This window comes from Pteropus vampyrus, unplaced genomic scaffold, assembly GCF_000151845.1.
Source record: "Pteropus vampyrus isolate Shadow unplaced genomic scaffold, Pvam_2.0 Scaffold74, whole genome shotgun sequence".
In the NCBI taxonomy this organism is placed as follows: Eukaryota; Metazoa; Chordata; class Mammalia; order Chiroptera; family Pteropodidae; genus Pteropus; species Pteropus vampyrus.
The window spans coordinates 7,453,484-7,471,890 of record NW_011888855.1 but is presented as its reverse complement, the minus strand read 5'-3'; the positions used below and the strand labels follow the sequence as shown (position 1 = coordinate 7,471,890).

The window sequence follows — 18,407 nt, the reverse complement described above, 5'->3', positions numbered from 1 at the left end:
ATCCTCCTGCAAAATGCCTCCCATAGCCCAACAGATTTAAAATTATGCAGGGAAATGAATGCTAGGAATTGCAGAATTTCTGCTACGTTGACACAATACAAATCTACCAAACCTAATTTTGAGGGCAGATCTAGCACAAGAGGGAAGTGATCAGATGTTCTACCTGAGAAAATGTTATCTTAGATGTTCTCAAAGCAGCTCTTGGCATTATGCAGGCAAAGACTTAGTTTTGCAGTTTTGTTTTGTTTTTGTTTTTGTTTCAAAGAAACAATGCTATCAATACTTGATACTGGGTTTATATCCATTTCCTTAGTTAATTCTTATGGTAATACTATATTTTGCAAACAAATGCATTGAAGCTTAGAGAAGTTAACAAGCTTACCCAAAGTTACATCGTAAGTTGCAAATCTAGGACCCAGGTCCCTCTGATTCCACAAGTCCTTCTCATCACCTATTCATTCTGCTGCTATGACGCTAGTTCGAAAAAAGCTTTTCGATCACTACTTTATGAAAATCTGAGAAGAGTGAGATTCTTCTATATTGTATTGGTGTAGCCTTTCTTTTTCCTAGGCAGACACTGAGAGTCAGAGATTCATGGAAAAATAGAACAGGAAGGAAGCCAAAAGATAGTTTATCCCCCAAAACAAGGAAGGAGAGGAGATAAAAATAATAATAATAATAATAATAATAAAAGATTAAAAGTTCAGAAAGGAAATGAGAGAGGAGAATCACAGATCTGTAAAGGGAATACTCAGCAGAACTAAGGTGGGAATCATTGGTGTATGAGCACAGGAAGGAAAATGCTCATGCATTTTCAAAAGGAAAAGAGGGATTTGTCTAGTAATGAGCAGCTCAAGGTCAAGTCAGGAATTTTAGTGAGAGCTGGGGTAAGAAAAGCAAGTTGTACATCTCTCAGACCTCTAAACCATCACTGTCATAACCCAAACGACCTTATCATTCCTCCAGCTTGACTAAACTTTAGATAGGCTTCCCTTTCCTTAGAGCATTTATTTCAGAAAACTTGTCACTGTAAAACCTTTCTCTACTTCTTTGACATATAAATCTTTAAAAAGCTTCTTACTAAAGTTATATGACAATTATACCTGAGGGTGGGGGAGCAGGCAGTTTCTTACCAGTTTTACAACCCTGTAATGTCTTTCTCAAGGACTTGAGAGGCATCCCTTTGAAATGTAAATATCAAGGGAACTAGCACCCTTATTTCCTAGTTTCTGTGGGGAGACAGGAACCTAACTGCCCATAGACACCATGTTCTAAGTTATAAAACTACCTCCTATCTTGAAAACACAGAAAGTTTACTTTTCCTTTGGGTAAGGCCAATTAGCAAACACAGGTGGCCTATGATTCTCCCACTCAGCATCTTAGACCTTTAAAAACATTCTAGTCTATGGCCATGCTACCCTGAACAAGCCCGATCCCGTCCGATCTCGGAAGCTAAGCAGGGTCAGGCCTGGTTAGTACTTGGATGGGAGACCACCTAGGAAGACCAGGTACTGTAGGTGTAAAAAAAAATTTTTTTTTAAAAATAATAATAAGGGATCGTAAACTGACAAGGTCTTTGCAATCTGTGAGGTCAACCAAGGGTTGCCTCGCCTAAAAAAAAAAAGAAAAAAACCCCCACACATTCTAAACCTTTAAAGCCAGGAAAAATAGAAGGCAGTAGAAAAAGAGGAAGACCAAATATGAGATGGACTGACTCCATTAAAAAAAAATGGGCATGAGTCTGAGTCTACAGGAGCCAAGCAGGGCAGTTGAGAACAGACCATTGTGGACATCACACATTCACTGGGACATCAGAAGTCAGGGCTGACTCAGTGGTGCGTAACACACACCTTTCTTTCAGCAGAGTAGAACTTAGATTGAGTTCTGGCATCCCAAAGGATTCAGTCACTTGAAACAGACTTTCATACATGGCTGCAGTTTCTAAAACAATTTGGTCTTCCAATAGACAAGAGCGATGCTTCCTCAAAGTGTAATTTATGAATCATCTACATCAGAATCACCAGAAATTTGTATTTTTATATTTTTAACAGGCTGGTTAGGTGATGATGGAACACGTGAAGTCTGAGAACTACAGATCAATAGTGTGTTCACTGTTCGGTCATAGAGTGAGCTGTTAAGCAACAATGAAAGCTGACATGTGCTGAGCTCTGACTATGAGCCAGACATTGCTGTAAGCACTTTATGTGAGTCGTCTCATTTTATCCTCACTATAACTCTACAAGTGAGAAATTGTTTTTCCTTTCATTTTACAGGTGAGATAACTGAAGGACAAGCTTGGGGAATGGAAAATTTGGAATTAAAACACAAGAAGTTTGACTAGAAGTGGTATGCATTCTCCTGTGAGCCTAGGAGAAAACAAAGCTCAACACCTTACACATGAACCTTAGACAGCTTTTAGTCCAAGAGTTTTAACTATTGATAGTGAAGACCTAATTACTTCTGTATCTCATGTATTGAAAATATTTTATAGATATGTAACATTTTTCAGATTACAAGTATGTATTTACATGTCATATATGATATCCTCTAGAAGTGATACAGCTCTCTCTACTAATGTGGACGCTTAGGACAGAACCGTCGCTAAACATCATCTTACCACTTTTGAAGAGCTGTCTGTTCTAACTCTGACCAGTCTTCAGTTAACATACCTATAAAATAATTAGTTCACTTCCTCCATATATATAAGACTTCTTCTCCATCACTGTCAACTAAAAGCTACAACACAGTATTTTTAAGAAAACATTTTATGATTAAGAGTACTTTCTCTATACTGCTTCACTAATCATGATGATGAGGATCCCAATCAAAAGTATGTTATCAGTGTCACTGCTAATCTTCTAACTTTGTGCTTGTGTAAGAAACTTTTGTTGGATTTGCATATTTTGTTCTACTCTTCAGTGTAATACTAAATAGCTCTTAATTACATTTTATTCAAATAAGTTAAATGTATTTGTTGCTGATTCCAATTTTTTAAAAATTCCCTTGTGCTTCAAGACTAAAATGGTTTAAAGAAAAAGTCTTAATTTTAAGAAAATTTCTTTTTGAAAAGGTATTTTATCCAATAAAGTACAATTATTAACATTGAAAAGCTTGTATAGAAAGCTTATAGGAATAAAATTAGTTTGTTGTCAAGCTTTTTAGAATTTTAATTAGAGAATTACTTTAACTTCTCTTCAAACTTAGTATGTATCTCTTAAATGTTAAATTTTCTGGGTGTTTGTATATATTAGTTCAATTAATTATCACCACACATTTGGAAAAAGGCATTATTACCTACCATTTACATATGAGAAGACTGAAATCCAATGAAGTTAAGTATCATGCCCAAGGTCACACAGTTAATAAGTGAATCAAAATTCCAGGGTCTTCCCCACCCACCACATTGTTTCCAGAGAAAATGCTAGTAGCATATTAATGAACCAAATTCAATCTGATTTGCATATAAACCTAGAATGGCATTGTGCAAAATACATTATAAGCCAACTCTTTAATCCTAAATATTGCATCTGTACACAGAGATAGTCTTTACAGACTGTCATTTGTTAATCCGTGAGTTGATTTTAAAGAATAAACACTCTAATTTATTGTTCAGTGACCCAGGTAGATCCTGGGAGCAATCCTGGTTTCTCTCATACAGGCAATATTTCAATTAAGGAGGTTTCTCTCCAATGAGGCCATCAAAACACCTTAGTGTTTAAGAATCATAAACCATTTGTTAACACAGCAATTGGTGAGAGTGGGAACTGTGGGGAAAATAGGTTTCTGTATTAGGAATTTCCTTTCATAAAATGGAAAGTTACAAATGAAAGCTAACCCTTTTCAAGTTTTCTTACTAACATCAGATTTGATCTACACCACTGACCTCTTCCTGATCCTAGACAATGCAAAAAGATATGAAACAAAAAGGTAAAGTTAGAAGATACATCACTCACAGAAGACAAAGTGGGGTGTGACCTTAAAGCCTATTAAAGGAAACTACTGCTGTCACTCTTCAGGTTCCTCTGGTTTTAGTTTTCTTAATTCCCTCCCTCTGTAAACACACACAGACACAACAGGTAGAAAAACAGTTCATTTCTCATTTTTAATTTATTTAAACAGATGAGTATTCTGCCTCCAGAGTCAAAACCTGCTGTCTTATATAATTGAGGTGTGTGTGTCTGTGTGTGTGTGTGTGTGTGTGTGTGTGAGAAAGAGAGAGAGAGAGAGAGAGAGAGAGACGGAGAGTGTGTGTGTGGGTGTGTGTGTGAGTTGTGTGTGTGAGTGGGGGGGGTTGGTGCTGTTCTGGGGCATGAGGGGGGCAGGTAGAAATATGAGGAGCTAGGCAGAGTTGCCACCTCCCTTACAAAGCTACTGTCTGGGAGAAGGGGTGGGGACTATGCCAACCCATTACCACGCCACATGCCAGCTTCACACACGATCCCTCTCCGTCATGTTCCCTGGGAAATTTTCCCCAGATTAGAAAAAGAACAGTAAGGCGGGTCTGCTTCAGAAGGCGAGTTTTTACCCATTACAGCACAAAGGACAGCTGAGCGCGCTTTCACATCCTCTCCAACTCCGCTCTCGATCAGCTCTTACAGTTCAGCACCATGGAGAGCGGCACCTCCTAGGCTACCACCGATGGGGAGTCAGATTCCCCCGACTCAACACCGGATTCCGGTCATCTAGAGGAGGGACAAGCCTGCGTATTTCACCGTCAATGTAAGCAGCTATGATGATTTTTTCTTGATGATTTTTTTCTTGTTGATTTTTCCAGTAGAGGTTTGTTTCCTCGCTGAATTATAGAATTAAACTTTTATTTATTAGCCCTCTTCCCCTTCTGCATTGCTTGGATTTGTTAGATGTAAATCTGGATCTGAAATTTTTCTTATTTATTGAGTTGGTAGAGGAATTTACTTTTCATCAAAAGTCTAAGTTTACAAAGCCATTTGGAAATAGACAAATTCTGGTAGCCCAGTCCTTTTGTGCGGGAGTGTAGTTTTTATCCTAGAAAAGAGTATACGCGTTCTCTTCTACTTCACTACTAGCAGCTTAATTTGATTTTTTGTGTGTGGTTGCATTTACCTTAATATAAATATGAGAACGGGAAGAGGAAGAAGGCTGTATTCTAACAAGTAGCCACTATTAAAGAACTAAAGGTGAGAAGAAAGAGATTATTTTTTTTCCTCCTCTCTGTTGAAAATATGTCCTTTGGACATCCATTTAAAACTAATATGCTCCTAATAAAAGAGATATAATCTGGGCAGGGCTTTGACATAAGCTTTGAAACTCTGGAACACAGAAACTCCTTTTTCAAGTTTGAATTTGTGAATTCATCTAAATTATGATTAAGTAGATATAACCAAGATGCTATTGCAATTAATAGTAATTTAAAGATTTAATGGATTCGGGTAGATTTGAAAGAGGCAATAATGACTGACCCTGTCTGGTGACGCTCCATGAATTTTTGCCTCAGAATGCCATCTGCTGGTGGGTTCTATTTCTGAAGCACTGAGCACACATCAGATTTATGAATGAATTCACATTAAATCCATAATATTCATTAGGGATATGACTGAAACACATTCTCTAAGATCTTTTAAACAATGACATTGGTTCAATTATTTAACAACTTACCAATGTTCTTTGTCACAATTATAATTTCATAAAAATTTATTTCCAAAAACACTTATTCCTAAGCTTAGGGGCATGTAGACTAGCTAACTCCTTTAGGCAGTAATTGACCCAGAAAAAATCAGAACTATGTAGAGCCTCATTGAGGCTAATTGCAGATGCATGTTGTATCCTACACAAGAGCCGCCAGGATCTCTTGCTTATTAGGAAAAGCAATCAACACTTCCTCCCCCAGATAAATATTCAGCATACTTTTTTCAGTATTGTCATTTCACAATTTAAGGGCCTCTCTTACTTCCTTGGTAGATGTTCATTTCAGACTCTTCTGCCACAGAGGTCAATGAAACAATTAAAAGGTTACATATATTTATTTTATTCTAAGACAAATATTTTGGGGGAAAATATAACTATAGAACTTGTTTATCTCTAGCTGGAGCTATACACAAAGTATACACACCCATTTTCATAACTCCCCAGTTCTAAAGAGACAAATAAGGATTTAAAAAAAGAATAAATAAAAGGTGCACACACAAAGTACTAATTATACTTGAATGGTTAATACATAAGGTAGTTTGAAAATACCGAGAATAACCTCTTCTCTAAATAATGTTTAGAGAAATGATGATTTGGTGAAAAATAAACTGATGATAAAATCATTTATTAAAATTCAGGAACACTAGGTAATATTTTCAATCCATGATGCAATGGGAAAAAAATATTGCTCATCAACAGAACTTTTTGGAAAGTATATCTACCTCAATATAATGTAATGAGAAGCAGAAGGATACTTTGCTTGTTTGCTATAGGACCTGACTGGTGAGGTATATGAGCTCATGTATAAGCACAAGATAATAGGTGGATATCTTTTTTCTTTTATTCAAAATACATATGTTGTAGAAACAAATTATTGTCACTAGCTTAGATGGAAACTTGAATGCTTTAGAGCTAGAATTATTACAATTGTGTTAAGATAAAGTAGTTAACATTATCCAGGGTTACTAGAGCACTTACTTGGCACTGTAATTTATATGCACTATCTTATCTCCACTCAACAGAATAAAAAAAATATATTTAAAAATAAGCTGGATGCCTTTGGAAATACATAACAAAAACTTTAGGAGTATTATGCAGAAGTGGGAATGCCTCAGTTTTCTGCCCCAGTCATCCAAGGGACTTAATATATATACTCTCCGATATTAACTGTCTCTTCTAGCAACTTATGGGCCATTATTTATAATAGAGCTAACTGGAAAATAATTTTGCCTTGAAACTTAGCTACAAATATAAAATAGTAGTTAAAACATTATACGGCTCCTGCATTTATAAGGAGACTACTGATAAACAGTAACACCTCTGTTTTATTGGTCTTCTTTAATGAACAATCCAAATTCAAGTATTTAAGAATTTATTAAGTTATTTGACCATGTACCATATGGCAAATGTCAGGCGTACTAGATGCCAGGTACATATACCATATAAACAAGTAATAGTCCCCTGCCCTCAAGGATCTTGCACTCTAATAAAAAAATTTAGTCTAAAGAAACTTAGAAAAAAATGCAGAAGGAAAGTGAATGGAAGCAGCATCTAGCCAACAGCATGGACTCTGAAATCAGGTTAGACTCTTTAATTTTCTCTCGTCTACCGCTCACAAGTTGTTTAGCCTTGGAAAAAGTGGTTCATTTATCTGAGCCTCATCTATTTAATGGGAATGACAACAGCACCTATATCATATAGTAGTTTATGAGAATTTAAAATGATAACACATGTGAAGTATTCAGCATGGTGCCTGCAATGTGGTTAATGTGTGATAAATGCTAATCATTGTGATTAGTCAGTGACAAAATAGCTAAGCTTATCATATGAGTTGTATGAACTTAAAATAATTTATATAAAGCATTTAGTGCAGTGTCTGGCACAGGGCAAACATGTAATATATGTTAACTATCACTATTCTGTAGTCATTTAGAAAAACAGCCAAGCTGAATAATATCAGTGTAGAATGAAATGTAAGCCAATTTATAATCATTTACTTAAGTGTATTAATATGTAAAGTTTTGATCATTATTGTCATGAACATTTATATAAGGTTTTACAGTATCCAGTATATTTGATATACATTATTTCATTCTCACTGTGGTCCTGAGGCCAATGGTAAATAGATTTTATTACTCCCTTTCCATTGGTAAGGGAGCTCAGGTTTAGGAGAAGACTCTAGATCACTTGCCTATTTCATTACTGTTGCTCTGGACTAAAACTCAGAATATATACACTTAAGAGAGGATGCACAAACCAGAGTTTTCCTGGGTGATTGATATGACTCTTGGATTTTGTTTGGATCTATGTTCAATTGTGAAATGTTACAGACTGCATTGGTTTTAGGCTTGAATGAGTTCCACAGAGACCTGTGGTGCATGTAGCAATTTTTTTCAAAAAAAAAAAAAAAAGGCAACAAATATCTCTAAAAAGACATTTGATTAAGTGGCCTTTTCTTCATCAGTAATTAACGACAATCCCTGTCTCTAAAAGGCTTTATGGTCATGCTCATTTGCAGCTGGATTTAGTATACAAAATTCATACTTTTTCATGGATCACTGACATCTGGCTTCCTTCAGACTAGCTGATGCATCTGTAAGAGCAGCTTGATAAAAATAGCAACTGAAGGATTAAGAGGAAGTTTAATAATCAGTCCTCCTCTCAAATACAGTTTTGTTTCCACTGGAACCCTTCTTCTCAATGACATCAAATGTCAAGGTATGCATTTATAGAAAATGAAAAACACAGGATCTTAATTGAGGTGTTTGATGAGTTTGATCCCTCATTATCTCAATAATATATGCAAATAAAAAGGCATTTGCATTCAAAGTTCATTTTTAAGGAAAATATTAAAGTATGGGTAATCAAATGCTAATTGCACTTTAGGAAGAATCATTTTGCTCGTCATTGGCCCTAAGACTGTGACTAAATCCCTGGAGTCCAGAAGAACAACACATCTGATTCATGAGTGTGAGCTTTGGACACCAGCTATTGTGGACTAGATGACTTCATCTTTTTGACATATCTTTGTGGATTCTTTCCAACCCATGTGAAACATATAACTAAAGCCTGACTAAGGTCAAGATTAAATGACAAGGATATAGTGGCTAAATATATTCTTAGGTGTATAAATATTTAAATGGGGGAAATAGTGAGAGGTTAGTAAAAAGGTACAAACTTTCAGCTATCAGATGAATAAGGTCTGAAGATCTAATGTGAAACATGGTGACTATAGTTGATAACACTATTACATAATTGAAATTTGCTAAGAGAGTAGACCTTAAATGTTCTCACCACATACATACATACATACATACATACATACATACATACATACAGTGATAAATGTGTTAACTAGATAGTGGGATTCTCTTCATTTCGTCAGTTACACCTTCATAAAGCTAAAAAAATAAATGTTTAAAAGGCATCATTAGAGGGATATCAGAGTAAGAGGGAATCAGAGCTAATAAGAAGCTCCCAGTGAGGTAAAAGGCCCCCACTGATATCTGAATCAATTCATGTGGCTCCAGGGTCTGCTGTGAAACCCCTTATGTTGGAAGCAATCTCATTGAGTAGCATGTCCCATTATATGCTTATATGCATACATGACTTGAAGGTCCATAAAGTTTCATCAATGCCAAATTCTGCTAGGAAAAGAGCAGAATTGAAGAATTGACAATTCTGTGAACATTCAAATGCATCTCAGAGCTGAGGTTTTAAAGGCTGGGAAAAAGATGCTTGCTTATTTCTTACTACATCTGGGTGTCTGCTTTGAAGGTCAGTCGGAAAAATGCATCTCAACTGGTGAGGACATTTTAACTTCCGATAAATACTAACAATACATACACATTTTTTCTATTATAAGAAATAATTATAGAAACATATATATATGTTTCTACTCTTGTGCAGAAATTATTTTCCCTAAGGTTTAGTCTTTTTGCTTCACCTACCTAAGATTCTCTACCTAAAATAATAAGAATGCTAATATTTTGCTATTTATGTTCATTTAATGAGAGGAATTAACAAACAATGCTTCAACATCCTTTAAGTTTGTAGGCTGTAGCATCTATGATATTTATGTGGAGTCTGAATTTAGATTGAGTACTTATGTATTCCTTGTGAAATGTTTCTCTTCTCTGATGTGGTTCAGTAGTTATTACATTTCCTTTGAATTAATCTCCCCATGGCTTGTTGCTGTGCAACAGTTGTATACTTTGACCTTGGAATCTGACCTATTCTCCCTCTTGAGCAGAACTCTAATGAAAAAGTGACATGGAATCAAGCTCAAGCTTCTTCTAGAGCAGCTGCCATTTCATCTGACACACTGCTCAGATGCTCTTGAGTGGAAACTGTCTTCTTTTGGTTTGAGTTGTGATGTCCAAGTCCAGAGAGGTGCTTCTGAGGAGGGCAGAAGCCTCATCATAGGACAGGCTGAGTAATTCTATAAAAAGGATTATTAGTGTTTGGGGGGCTCAATTCCCACCTAAGTCTGTGTACCCAGATGACAGACCTTGAAAATGAGTTCATAATATCCTCTGAAACAAGGTCCTTTAGGAATACAAATGAGATGACTGCTTAGCTTTCAACTCAGTCACTTTCTCTCCTTTTGAAAAACCTATAATAATAAATGCCTGCACCCTATTTGTGAGTCCTTCTATTCTGAAAAGCTCTTTTATAGACTCCTCATCTATGGTCTACTACTTTGACATCAGTGAGTAGTCTCTCTCCCCAGAATACAGAACTGTTGAGAGTAATGGGCTCAGAAGGAGCTCATGAACTTGAATCCTAAGAATCTTTTCCCCAACAATCTTCTATCAAAGTGCACTTTAGAAAAGTGGTTGGCAGTTCAGACGCTCCCTAAAGGATCACAGAACTCTCTATTGGGATTTATTATCCACAGTTGCCTTTTGAGGGAGTTGCCCATCATTATTCCTTTACTTTTTTGCAGCTAAAAAGCTGCTCCACTGAATAGTCTAGCAGTTTTTCCCAAGAAATGTGACTCTGACCTAAGCAAGATGAGAGTACAAGCTCTGACCTCAGAGTCTTTGCTGTATACCAGAAAGGGCCCTACAAGAGCTAAAACTGAAAGGGTCTGAGCAAGTCAAAAGGTAAAATGAGCAGAAAACTAAAGCCAGTCCAATTTTTTTTTTAATTACAAGACTGAGTAACACCGCTTTAAAAAAAATCTCAAAACACTACTTTTAATACAGAAGTCCTCCTCTGTAATTATGTTTTAAGATGGCTTAAGTGAAATACTGAGTATTCTTAACATATGGAGACATGACCAATAACAAAAAGACAGTTAAGGAACATGGAAAATAGTTCAAAACAAATCCTCAAGTAAGTACTCTTTAGAACAGATACTCTCTTATCAAAATGTATGCCATTCAAATATTACTTGAGCAATGTGAGTGGGGGTAGACTAGAAAAGGAGAACAGAAAATATGGGTAAGCCCAACTGGAGATCAGAAAAGTTTGAAATGTTTAAGTCTGTAGAGTGTTTGGGAACATCTGGTCCAGACTCTCTATTTTATACTTAAAGCATATTGAGCTGGGGACCTGCTCAAGGTCTCAAGGCTAGCTGGAGATTGGGCACCTGGCTCAAGCTCACATTATACTATGACTATTATTCTCTTCATTCAGCCATTTTAAAACCCTGGCAAACTAAAAGTTAGGTAATTTGTCCAAAGTCATAGGCTGGCAAAAGTGGAGCCAAGATTGCAACTCTAGACCTTCTGACTTCAAAGCCTGTCTCTCAGCCTCACTTGTCACAAGATCTTCATTTGACATAAAGACAATAATAGTATCTACCTTACAGGATTCACAGAAGAATTACACAAGTAATACATGTAAAGTATATTAACTTCTTAGTATAGTCCCCAGCATGTAATAGATGCTTAATAAATGTTAACTGCTATTACTAGTAGTACTAGTATTAACCTCTACACTATGCCACAGTGGGAAAGGGCAAGTTAGAAATGAAGCTAGCATATAAATTGATCTGTTCTTCCGACCATAAAAAAAACAACCCAGGTTTGATCCTAAAAAGTTATGTCTAAATTTTTTCAAGAGGACCTCTATAGTCCATCAGTGAGTAGGATGGTGTCCCCTGCCACGTCTCGCCCTTAGTAAGTGCTCAGGTTTCTCAGGGACCAGAAAGCAAGTACAGTCTCCATAGAGAATAGCAGTAGATGTAGAAACAGAGGTGTGTGCCATGCTTGCATGTTGTTGCTGTTTTGTCATAGCATGGGAACTCATTAGAAGCGATTCACCTGAACCAAAGACAGCAGTCTCCATGGTAGCCATCTCTATGGCACAGCCCTTGTTGAACTAGGCATACCAATAGGCAGGAGACAGAATAAAACCAGCATCAACTGAGCATTTGAGCACTTTCTACGCACAAGTTAACTCATTTCATCTTCTTATGGACCCTACAGCACACAAAAGGTTACCTACATTGTACAGGTGCAAGTGCAGAGAAGTGTTGTACTAAAAGCACAAGGAAGTCAAGTGATATCCTCAACTTTGCACAAATAGAAATACAACAAACAGCCCTTGACTTGTGTTGTCCACATCAGTAACCCACACCCACCACCTCCATCTCCAATTACACTCCACATAAACCCATATTTCAGCTCTGCCACCAATCCTCTACCCAAAGGGTAGAGATGCTGGATAACTAAATCAATATTCTTCCATTTGAATAAGAATAGTTCAGGTTATCCAATTTGTCTTAATTTCAGGGATAAGATAATGACTTTTTAGTAAGATTTCATAATTTCTACGAAGATTCCAATCATGACACTCTTTTCTTAACCTCAACAATTTTTGTTTGCTTTGTCCCTGGGGAACCCACAGGCCCATGGGAAAGTAACCAAGCATCTTTGCCTTTGTCACCCCACAGGTTGGGGAGCAACACCTTCAAAAACATGCAGCGCCGGCACACAACATTGAGGGAAAAGGGCCGCCGCCAGGCCATCCGGGGTCCCGCCTACATGTTCAATGAGAAGGGCACGAGCCTGACACCGGAGGAGGAGCGCTTCCTGGACTCAGCCGAGTACGGCAACATCCCGGTGGTGAGAAAAATGCTGGAGGAGTCCAAGACCCTCAACTTCAATTGTGTGGACTACATGGGGCAGAACGCACTGCAACTGGCCGTGGGCAACGAACACCTAGAGGTCACAGAGCTGCTGCTCAAGAAGGAGAACTTGGCACGGGTTGGCGACGCGCTGCTGCTGGCCATCAGCAAGGGCTACGTGCGCATCGTGGAGGCCATCCTCAACCACCCAGCCTTCGCGCAGGGCCAGCGCCTGACACTCAGCCCACTAGAGCAGGAGCTGCGTGACGATGACTTCTATGCCTATGATGAAGATGGCACACGCTTCTCCCACGACATCACGCCCATCATCCTGGCGGCCCACTGCCAGGAGTACGAGATCGTGCACATCCTCCTGCTCAAGGGTGCCCGCATTGAGCGGCCCCACGACTACTTCTGCAAGTGCACCGAGTGCACTGAGAAGCAGCGGAAGGACTCCTTCAGCCACTCCCGCTCCCGCATGAATGCCTACAAGGGACTGGCAAGTGCTGCCTATTTGTCCCTGTCCAGCGAAGACCCTGTCCTCACCGCACTGGAGCTAAGCAACGAGTTAGCCAGACTAGCCAACATTGAGACTGAATTCAAGGTAATTCACCACTCACCACTCTGCAGGCAGCTTGCGCAGTGGGCTCTTCCAGGTGTGTCCAGTAGCCAAAAGGGTTGTCCTCTGGTCTGACAAAGGGTGAAGGCCTCAGGGTCTTGCCTTTTGGGCTCACAAGGAGGAAGGGTACTTGCTCAACAGGTGTCAGATGTAGGCTTGAGAAAAAAAGCACCCATTAGGTGAAACATCTGAAATCATATAAATGTGAATCGGTGACTTAAGCATAAATGCATGCAGTAAAAGACAAGCAGCATGCAGGCAAGATTATACTGTGATTCCAGTGTAAATGCCTCAGTTCCGCCACCAAGAACCTCAGGAGCATTTAGATACCTTTGGTGGTTTCCTAGTCCAGGTCTTGGACTTCTTGGTTGTCTCATCTGCATGCTTTTGGTTTGTCTTGTTCATATCTCTATCCCACTTTTGACTGTGTTGACCCTAGATTCAGTCTCACATTTAACGCTAGAAAGACTGGGCTGCAGCCTTTTCAACTTAGCAAGCTATTGCTATTGTCCTGTCAAAGAGCTGAGAAGAAAGTACATTAAAATGAAAATAAAACCACTTCTGTAGAGTTATGCTTGTCACCCCAGTAGATGGGCTAGGGCAAAGCCCTGTAATTCAGCCACCCTGAGAGCACCTGGACCTAGCAGACTAGCCCAGGGGATAGAGACCCATCTCCTAAGTCCATTATTTAACAGTGGGCCCGTGCTTTTCCTATCAAATGGCATTCCTCCTGAAAGAGAAGACTGGGACCCAATTCTTTTGACAATGTTTAATAATAACTTAAAACAAATATTTAGTGAGCACTAATCGTGTGCCAAGATCTAATTGCTTCACTGTATGTTGTTTAATCCTTTCAACAACCATTGATATGGACACCATTATTATCCTCATTTTATATAAGGGCACAGAAATAGAAAGTATATAGCCAGAGAGGAGCAAAATCGCTATTCTAAACTAGGCACTCAGATCCCAGAGCCAGCTCTTAGCCACTACAGGAAATTGAGAGTCATGGGCCTTATTTATGCATTGGATTTCCCAGAGTTTCATCTTTATCTGAATGATGAAGGAATTCTCCACTGCAGAAGGTGTGGCTGGATGAGTAGAAACTACAACTGGGCTCATAATTTCTCATCCTAACATTCAATCAGAGACTATGATGCCATGGAGCATACAAAAAGGTTTCACATGTGGAAATAACACAGAACTGGGAAAAGATAACACTTATAGGAGAAAAGTTAATTGTCTACAAAAATATCAGTATAAGAGCTTCCCTTTCATGAGACACAATTAGGTGGCCAAGGATAGGTACCAACTCACAGCAAGGGAGGCCCCCTGGACCACATCATTCAGGGAGATTTCAAAGAAGGAAAGAGAATTGGTCTGAGACTTGCTGAGCAGGAGGAACTGGATCAGTGGGAAGAGAGAGGTGGGCATGCAGAGGAGGCAAGTGAAGATGAAATCCAGAGTGGCCCAGAGCAGGTAGGGGGCTGATGAGATGCTCCAAATGACTAGAATAAAGACTTCCTGTAGAGGCACACAGGAGGAATGCTGAAGAGCTAGACTGAAGGCAGATCTCAGAGGAACCTAAGTGTCAGGCTGAGCACTTTGGACGTTATCCTGAAGGAAATGGACAGTCGCTGAAAGTTTATGATTAGGAGACTAAAATGGTGAAAGCTAGAGTTTGGAGAATTTACTTGACTGGTAGGTAAGATGAATTAGAGGACTTGGCGTGTGAGGCACTAGGACTAAAGAGGGCAATAATTTAGCTGTACATACATAAGGCCACAGAAGCCTCTCTGTACAAAGGGGATCACCCACAGCCAGGTTCAGAAGAACCAGGCCTAAAGAAGCTGCAGGGTACCAAAAATTGTGAATATATGAAGAATACTATAATTAAACTAATTTTACTCTATCTGTCCCACCATCTTGGACCTATCTACTGGATTAGAGACTTCCCTAAATCCTGCATTGTATACAGCCCCATTTAGAAAAATTGGTGGATGTAGATGTATAGATTACTCAATGAAGTTCACAAGAAATGTAGCTAGCCTATTCTTTCCTTGTTTATGCACAATAAACTCCATTCTACAAGCAATAAGGCCAGTGATGTCCCAAGGAAACTTGATGGAATTCTGCTCGTTCCCTAGGCTTCAGATTGAATCTGGGTAGGCCATGTGAAAGAAATGGCTAAGTCAATTAATTTAGACATTTATGGCCAAGAAAAAAAAACAATTCGAGCAAAAAATGTTTTTTGGATCAGATTATCTAGATAATCACACGATTCTCTAATTATCTGGGAGCATGCCAGCCTTACTAAATAAAATGATGCTAACCTAACATTTGGAATTACACTTGGGCAATCTATTTTCTTTTACCAAAACCCAAAGTCTGGCATATCTGAGTATATATCATATATAAAATTGGAAGTTTGCAAAAAGCATCTACTATGATATTTTGATTTAAAAAGTAAATTACAAAAATTATGGACAATTAAAAGCACTACTAACATGATGACAATGCAGTGCAATGATCTACACAGAATAACAGTTAGCACAAATACATTCACTGACTGTTAACATTCCCTTCTTTACCTTTGTTTGAAATAATGTCTTTCAGATTGTTGACAAATGGTGCATTACAAATTAACATAAGTGTTCCTTTAGAACTTTATTACTTATTCAGCTACTCTTGTATGAGCATTCCTGACACTATAAATCTTCTCAGAGAAGAGAACAGCTTAGCAAGAGGGAAGCCAAACTGTAATAAAAGAATCAAGGGTAAGTGTATGCATTCTAAAATGCAACTCTTTAGGAGTCTGTTATGCTTTAAAGGGACTACGCATTGCTGACCATAGTCACGTTATGGAGATTACCCAATGCCATCAACTGTGTAAAAACAGCTATCAGGTTCTCAACGAAGATCTCATATGTCATCCTCCAGATCCTCTAAAACACTCATTCTGAGAGTGACTCTTCCTGCCTACCATCATGCATGAAAATCCGGACTCAGCTGCTGAGGCTATTGTCTTTGGAGCCATTTTAGTTTATCACCAGAATTGAGTCAAGTCTTTACCAAGAAGTACAGCCAATGTCAATGTCTCCAGTAAATTGTGGCTGGAGTCAGATGCCTGCTAAAAACTATTATTTTCAGTGTGGAAATTATGCAACTGTTCAAGGATATTCTTATGTCTTTCTAATCTTCTTAGGTCTAGCAAGATATTAAAACTTGATGTGGCCATTGAGGCATTCCTAGTACCTTGAAAGGTGCTCAGTAATCTAGTAAGCATTCCATAAATAATTGATGAAGGAGATGAAGGAAATGAAGGAAATCCTAAAAAGATAATCATTTCAATTGATTAAGCAAGTGATTATTTTTATCTATGGTTTAAACTCTTCCTACATGTATGAATTGAACAGAGGTATTTAATGGACATTATAAAATAGGGAAGCTCTAAAGAAGGTTAGAAAGTCATTAGAGGGAAAAAACCAACCACATTAAATAACTAAAGCCCAATCACATGCTGTACTGCATGGTATCAATGACCACTAAATTCCTGGAAGGCAGAGTGTGTTTTCTTGGTCTTGCCCACAGTACGTAACATGTAGGGTCTGAGAACACTGCCTACAAATGACATTTTGGTTGGCTGATTTATCTATACAGTAAGAGACAGAGAATGAGGAAGATTGGCATGAAATGGACTATTCAGAGGTATTCCACTGATGGAACAGGCTTTCTCTGGGTAGAGGTACCTGGAGTAGCATGGAAAAAAGAAGGAATTTGTCTATCTCGGTTGAGTTACAGCTTCTGCCACGAAGAACACAATAAGGTCTCTACATTTTTCTTGGTTTTCTTTACTGATCATCTTTCTGACAAAATTGCTCAGGGCCTCCTTTATTTTGCTGGTGTCTTCCCAAATTCCTGAGCATTCCGCCTATGTATGTCATTTATCTGTGGAGCTGTTGTTTTAAAAGGACTACAGGTGTTAAATTTTTCCTCTGATTTAGAGTTATGCCAAAAGCAATGCCTAGGAGGGGCAGGAGGGGATGGGGAAGCAAAGGACAAACGAATATGTGTAGAGTGAGGTTTAGGGTTTTGAAAGGAAAGAGGAAGCAGAACGCAGACTGGTGGTATCCCTCTTGCTCTCTCACCTTTTGCTGAAATAGAAATGTACCCAGTGCTCCCAAGGCAGGGAACTGTGGAAGCCCAACAAACACTCTACCTCACTTATTTAAGATTTGGTCATTCTAAATAACAGCTGCAACTGAGAAAGCTTTTCCTGATGAAAAAACATCAGCATGGAGGCTGCTGATTGTGTTTCAGTCACAAGCAATTTATTCTTAATAGACCGCAGAGGGGAAGAATAGGGGGCAAGAAAGCTAAAGTTGTAACTTCATCTTGCTTAAACTGTTGATGATATTTCTGTTTGTCAATGGGTTGCTAACCACATGTATTATGAAAAATAGATAATGAATTATGTATCAATGTTTGTGTTGCCATTTTAAGGCCCATAAAAAACCTCCCTGGGCCTAAAATATCACAAATTAAAAATGCAAATTGTGATAAATCAGACCAATTTGCCACCTGCTATGATCTCTAGTGAGATCCCATTGTGGAAGGAAAAGATGTTGAGATGACAGTTTGTAATCTGCTTGCAAACTTATCAAAATGGAAGAGGGAAGAGGAGGGGAGAAGAAGGAAGACTGACTTTGTATTGTGGCAGGAAGATCTCACAGCACATTTGAACTCTGGCCTTCTGGAGCCAGGAGCCAGGAAGCTGGAGGAAAGGCCCACCCTGGGCCTGCAGTAGTACCAAAGGCTGAATAAGCCCGTTGCCTCTAGCCTCCAGTGGAATCTGTGTTTGCACCTGTTTCTCACATGCTTTGAATATTTTTAGGATTTTGAAATTTTATAGACCAACACCCTGGGAAAATACATTTCCTTGAAGTTTGAAAGCTTGGCTGGTAGTATAAACAAATGCCTGCTTAGCATGCAGAAAATGACTTGAAAATTGTTTCCTTTTCCACTGGGAAAATATTTTTTAAGCTG

General features: G+C 38.5%; 1 protein-coding gene and 1 non-coding gene across 4 annotated transcripts in view; both read left to right on the top strand.

Moving 5' to 3' along the window:
- The first annotated feature begins 1,401 nt into the window (after positions 1–1,401).
- LOC111741159 lies at positions 1,402–1,520 on the top strand. Its single transcript, XR_002780917.1, has one exon. It is a non-coding gene; the product is annotated as a 5S ribosomal RNA (ribosomal RNA).
- A 2,982-nt stretch (positions 1,521–4,502) lies between these two features.
- TRPC7 (transient receptor potential cation channel subfamily C member 7) overlaps positions 4,503–18,407 on the top strand; it is a 128,200-nt gene continuing 114,295 nt past the window's right edge. For all 3 annotated transcript variants that reach the window (XM_011362366.1, XM_011362364.1, XM_011362362.1), the window contains exons 1-2: positions 4,503–4,719; positions 12,569–13,346. In XM_011362366.1, coding sequence (XP_011360668.1) covers positions 4,718–4,719; positions 12,569–13,346 — 780 coding nt within the window. In that variant the 5' untranslated portion in view covers positions 4,503–4,717. The remainder of the gene's footprint in view (positions 4,720–12,568; positions 13,347–18,407) is intronic.